Below are 6553 nucleotides of genomic sequence, written 5' to 3'. Positions count from 1 at the left end.
GTGGGCAAAAATAGGTTTACAGTTTGTAATACAAATAAATAATAAATAACAAGAAAAATTGTTTTGTGTACTCACAACTGTAAACCTACTTTTGCCAACCACTGTATATAGTGGAATATGACTCAGCCATAAAAAGGAATGGAATCTTGCCATCTACAACAACATGGATGAATTTAGGCAGGGGTACCCAACCTTTTGGCATCTCTAAGAAGAGTTATCTTGGGCCACACATTAAATACGCAAACACTGACGAAAACTGATGAGCAAAAAAAAAAAGGTTTTGCAGTTTTGTATTGGGCCGCATTCCTAACCATCCTGGGCTGCATGCACCCTGTGGGCCACAGGTTATACACCCTTGAAGGGTATTGTGCTTGAGTAAAATAAGTCAGGGAAAGACAAAACAAATGTCGTGCGATTTCACTTTTATGTGGAACTAGACAACAAAATAAGCCCTGGCTGGTGTGGCTCAGTGGATTGACTGCCAGCCTGTAAACTGAAAGGTCATAGGTTTGATTCCCAGTCAGAGCACGTGCCTGGGTTGTGGGCCAGGTCTGCAGGTGGGGGCATGTGAAGGGCAACCAGTTGATGTATCTCTTGTAGAAGAAAAGCAAATATAAAAGTTACTTGCTATTAGCATTAACAAATAAAGAATATTAAGTAATTAGGAAATTTACTTTAAAATATTTTAGAATTCCCTCCTGAATGTTTAAATGCTACATAAAATTTTAAAGAGATTTGGTTATTGGCAAGTGAAATTATTACAAATTTACTAAATTTATAGATACAAACATACTCATGCAAAGAATTGGGAAAATTTGATAATCTCAAAGTATCTGAGAAAGAAATGAAAGTAAAGAGGGGCAACTTTCCAAATAAGGCAAAGCTACCCCTACAAAACTATGTCTTCCGCACCAAAGAAAAAGCACTTTATTTTTAAAAAATTTCCAGAGTGGTGTTGCTTAACTAAGTGGGTATATTCTAAACTTTCTTTCTCCTCATTTTAATGAGAATCTGTGCCATAGAATGTCTACTGTTACTGATGGGAGGTATCTCACTCCTCAAGGGCTGGGGCAGAAAAAGATGCAAACCACTGTCGGAAAGATTCGGGTACAATAAAACACTGGTTCCTATGTATCACGTGGAGAAGTCCAATTCTGATTTATAAAAATTCCAGAAATTCAGAATACTCAAAAAAATGTATCGCTTTATTTGTACACTTCAAAAGTTGTACACAGAAACTTATAATACAGTTCTATAAAACTGGAAGAACTCTCAGGGAAAAAGGGAGGGTATTACCTTTTATTGATCATTAAGGAAGTTAAGAGATACAAAACAAAAACACAATAAAATGTTTAAAAAATTAAAGAACATTTTCAAGGTACAAATTTTATAAATACAAAACAAATTCACAAATTACTCTGAATCTAAATAAATATCTAGTTAATAAAACTCAGACTTAATATCTCCAGCCAGCACTGGTACAGCACTTCGAGGGTATAAAACCAGATTCATTCATGTGTAGTGTTGCAAGAACATGCTTATTACAAAATTCTTAGACATAGACATTTCTTATAAACTGTGCTATATAACAGTTTATAAACTGTGTAGATAACTCTTCCTTAATACCACACATCTAAGACAAGTCGTCAATGACAAAATAAATCATAGACAAAAAAATATTTTCTAAGATATTAGGACACATGAATGATCTCAAAATGTACAAAAACCTCTGTAAACCAGTACTGTATCCAATATATCTATCAAACTTATTAGATACTGAACAAAACTGTAGCAAAGGAAATCTTTCCTACATTCTCCTGAGTGCTTAATATTAAAATTGAGAATATAGTGCAGGCCACACTCCAGAGTGGTCACTCAGTTGTTATTGCTTTATACATATATGTGTGCTTCATAGCATGATTTTAATGTTTCACTTCACGAACAATTTGTTTTCCTTAAATATATCCTTTAGAAGGACAAAGTTAGATTCGTGATTTTTTTGCAGGCGCTGGCAAGCTAACTTGATCCACATTCCCTGGTGTGATGTGAAGTCCAAGTTTTTGAGCCTGAATATGGAAAAACGCTTGAAGCCTTGTTCCAGCTTTTGCTTCACTTGTGTTACGAGGGTTGTACTCAAAGCAGTTCGAAAACATTAACTCAATGTCATCGATAAACTCAGCTAGAAAGAAAAAAAACAAATGAGATTAAAATGAAAGCACAGAATTTTTAGGTAAAATTTTTGTTTGTATTATGTCTAGAAATGTCAAGAGACAGAAGCCCACTTTTTTCTTTATAGACATTGAAGATTGAAAATAAGGTTAGCAGAACTGAAGATTAAACTGACTACAAATACTTTAAAACTGATTTAGTGAAACTGCAATTAAGTAGTATTTTTTGGCCTATAAGATGCAGCCCCCCCTCAATTGGGAGGAATAATGGTTGTTAATGCTGCTGTTGAGTTCTGTTTACATTTACATTGGTGAACTATTATGTTATTTATGTTTTTAAATATTTTGCCACATTTTTTGCTTCAAAAATTTTTTTCCTGTTTTCCTCCTCTAATACCTAGGTGTGTCTTATGGTCCGAAAAATATGGTAATTAGGTATAACTGCACAGTTTCAATAAATAACTTCTATTAAGATCAGATTCAATAAAATACCTTCCACTCACTCAGTCCCCACCCATCTCTCACCACCATATACATGGATAAGCATTTAAGGACCTCTTAGGATGCTATTTACATAACCACACTAATGTACATCCTATACAAAGCAAATAGCCTCTAGCTCCCTAAACAAAAACATAGAAAAAATTACAAATTACTTACATGCAAATTTATATTCACATTTGTTCACCTTTTCACGAATAATGTTTAAGGCAATGGGCTTTTTGATGATGTCATAGTAGTCTGGGACCTGTAAAATAATTTGAGTATTATTTCTCTTGTATAAAATCTATCAGAGATAAGTGGTCAAATACATGAAGGTTCTGCACTGAAAAGCAACAACATATTAACCTCTGAATACTATTACTCTATTAAAGCCACATAATACATTCAGTCATTTAATGCTGTAGAAGTCTATTTGATATTACAAAAAGTGTTAATTTATTCTGAAAAGAAAAAGGTAATGGTTTTGTGTGCTGTCTCTGTCTATACAGATACATATATCTGTCTATACAAATTTGTTTAATGAGCATTACTCCATTTGTAGTAAAAAATAAAAATATATGCAACAAAACTTAATTGAGCACAAGAACTCAGGAAAAATGAGTTGAGTCAAATTGAGATTCAATTTTTACAAGATGCTACCCAATGTTAATTAATTCTTTACATTCTGCTCTAGAAATCTCAAGTAGAATTCTGATCATGTCATTTTTTATTTACTTAACACTGACAAGTGAGACACTTTATAATCTAGTCCTGTTCAATTAGTCTGCTGCATTCAAACTACCCATCATTCCTCATATTCTCATTTCTAGGTCTTCAATTTGATTGTCTCCTCTTCTTGAAATTCCCTTATTCCAGTTCTCACTGTTGAAATTCCATCTTATTTCAATGACCAGATGAAACATTTTTTCAATAAGTAGTTCTGCTATTCCTTTCCTCTGAAATGCTCAAATCAATCTTCTTTATTTCTGAAAGAGCTTTATATAACTTCTATTATAGTATCATAACACTGTCCCATCTCTGCTTTGGCATATCACATTCTGTTATATAAATATTTGATTCTAAACAATGTGAGGGTTAGGGGCATCAACCCATTACACAGTCAAAAATCTGTGTATAACTTTTGACTCCCCCAAAAGTTAACTACTAAAGGCCGACTGTTGACTATAAACCTTACCACTAACATACACAGTCAATTAACACATTATATGTATTTATTATATACTGTATTTTTAAAAAATCCCCAAGATTATTTTATTGATTTTATTTATTTACTTTTCTTTAGATTTTATTTATATTTAGAGAGAGAGGAAAGGAGAGAGAAAGAGAAGGAGGGAAACATCAACTGGTTGCCTCTCACATGCCCTGGCCTGCAATCCAGACATGTGTTCTGACTGTGAACTTAACTGGTGACCCTTTGGTTCACAGGTCGGCACTCAATCCACTGAGCCACAATAGCCAGGGCTATTTTTTCTTGATTTTAGAGAGAGAGAAGGGAAGGGAGCAAGAGAAAAAAACATTGATGTGAGAGAAAAACACTGATTGGTTGCCTCCCATTCATGCCCCAACTGGGAATCAAACCTGCAACATTTTGGTATATAGGACAACACACCAACCAACTGAGCCACCTGGCCAAGATCATACACTGTATTTTTACAATAAAGTTAGCTAGAGAAAAGAAAATGTTATCAAGATAATAAGCATTCTGAGCTGGTCCGCCAAGGGCCCTTTGAGCGCCAAACCCTAGTGCCCTGCATAGCCCTATTTTCTCTCCAGGATGAAAGAAATTATCATGAACCAAGAGAAAGTTGCCAAACTGCAGGCACAAGTGGACATTGGTAGGAAAGGTACTGCTCCTAGAAAGAAGAAGGTAGTTCACAGAACAGCTACAGCAGATGATAAAAAACTTCAGTTCTCCTGAAAGAAGTTAGGAATAAACAATATCCCTGGTATTGAAGAGGTAAATAATGTTCACAAACCAAGGAACAGTGATCCATTTTAACAACCCTAAAGCTGAGGCATCTACAGCGAACACTTTCACCATTATACTCACGCTGAGACAAAGCAGCTGACAGAACTGTTACCCAGCATCTTATATCAGAGTGGTGCAGACAGTCTGACTAGCTTAATGAGCCTCGCTGAAGCTCTGCCCAAACAATCTGTGGATGGAAAAGCACCATTTGCTACAGGAGAGGAGGAGGATGATGTTGAAGTTCCAGATATGATGGAGAATTTTGATGAGGCCAAGAATTGAACTGCATTGAATCAACTTTTGAAGAAGATGAACTTGCATTGAATCAACTTTAGAAGAAGATGAACTTGAAGAAGTTACTGGGAGCTGCTATTTTATATTATCACTGCTTTTTCAAATTTTGTTTATGGATCTGATAAAATCGAGGTCTCTAATATTTTTAAGCCCTAGCCGGGGGCATCAAACTAATTTTTCACTGGGGGCCACAGCAGCCTCGTGGTTGCCTTCAAAGGGCTGAATGTAATTTTCAGACTGTATAAATGTAACTACCCCTTAACAGTTAAGTGAAAGCTTGGCACTGCCACCATGCAGAAACAAGGTGGAGGGCTGGATTTGGCCCTGGGGCCTTGTGTTTGTCACCTGTGCCCCTGCCCTTGGACACTGCAGCTCTTTTCAGTTTTTGCTTCTACGAAAATCATTTTTTTGCAGCTAATTAAGCTGAAGAAGCTTGGGAATAAAGTTTGAAACCAAGGTTAATTTTTAAAAAACTAATCATTAGGATAGTTCATTTAAAGTATTGTACATATTTGACTGGAGTTCCGGCCAAGATGGAGGCATAGGTAGAGACCCTTTGATTCCTCACACAACTGAAAGTAGGATAACAACCCATCTAAAATCAATAAACAACCAGAAGCACCAGAAAATCAAACAGCATGGAACTCCAACAATCAAGGAATTAAAGAAAAAGTCAACCAGAACAACCAGACCGGTAAGAACCCAGGGCGAGGTGGCGGACTGTGCGTGCTAACAGGCTGGCTGAAGGTGAAACTGAGACTCAGAGCTGGGAACCACGGAGGCAGTCACTGCAGTGGGAGAAACTCCGTTTCACACCAGTCCATTGCCAAGTACGCTAGAGAAGAGCAGGGGAGCTGCACTGTTTCCTCTCTAGCCCCTCCCCCAGGCAGCAAGGAGGGTTGCCCCGCCCCCTTACAGCTTATCAGGTTCACTGAGACAAAGAAATATGGCCCAAAGGAAAGAGCAAAATTCCAGAAAAAGAGTTAAACGACGATGAGATAGCCAACCTATCTGAGGGAGAATTTAAAGCCCTGGTAATCAAAATGTTAACAGAACTGACTGAGCTTAGTCGAAAAATGAAAAAACAAAAGAAAAATACCCAAAATGAAATAAGGCAAAATATTCAGGGAACCAACAGTGACAGGAAGGAAACGAGGATCCAAAGCAATGGTTTGGAACGAAAGGGAAAAATAAACATCTGACTGGAACAGAATTAAGAAACAAAAATTTTAAAAAGTGAAGAGAGACTTGGGAACCTCTGGTACAACCTGAATTACAGGGATGCCAGAAGGAGAACAACAGCAAGAAATTGAAACTTATTTGAAAAAATAATGAAGGAAAACTTCCCCAATCTGGTGAAGGAAATAGACTTTCAGGAAGCTCAGAGAGTCCTAAAGAAGTTGGACCCAAAAAGGAACACACCAAGGCACATCATCAACTTACCCAAGTTTAAAGATAAAGAGAGACTCCTAAAAGTCGCAAGATAAATGGAGTCACCTACAAAGGAGTTGCCATCAGACTGTCAGCTGATTTCTCAAAAGAAACCTTGCAGGCAAGAAGGGGCTGGGAAGAAGTATTTGAAGTCATGAAAGGCAAGGACCTACATCCAAGATTAATC

At 36.7% G+C, this 6553-nt stretch overlaps 1 protein-coding gene and 1 pseudogene across 1 annotated transcript in view; one reads left to right on the top strand and one right to left on the bottom strand.

Annotated features, from left to right (window-relative positions):
- Positions 1-1205: 1205 nt before the first annotated feature.
- The window catches only part of BAZ1A (bromodomain adjacent to zinc finger domain 1A), an 83440-nt gene continuing 78092 nt past the window's right edge, over positions 1206-6553 (bottom strand). The window contains exons 25-26 of the mRNA XM_037136061.2: positions 2829-2916; positions 1206-2179 (exon numbers count right to left, since the gene is read on the bottom strand). Of these exons, the coding sequence (XP_036991956.2) occupies positions 1983-2179; positions 2829-2916 (285 nt within the window). The 3' untranslated portion in view covers positions 1206-1982. The remainder of the gene's footprint in view (positions 2180-2828; positions 2917-6553) is intronic.
- On the top strand, positions 4447-4947 carry LOC119042348 (transcription factor BTF3-like; annotated as a pseudogene).

The sequence above is a fragment of the Artibeus jamaicensis genome, unplaced genomic scaffold (assembly GCF_021234435.1).
Source record: "Artibeus jamaicensis isolate MK-2021 breed Jamaican fruit bat unplaced genomic scaffold, CSHL_Jam_final contig_3150, whole genome shotgun sequence".
NCBI lineage: Eukaryota > Metazoa > Chordata > Mammalia > Chiroptera > Phyllostomidae > Artibeus > Artibeus jamaicensis.
Note: the sequence above shows the minus strand (reverse complement) of the source record. Positions and strands in the feature narration are given on the sequence as shown.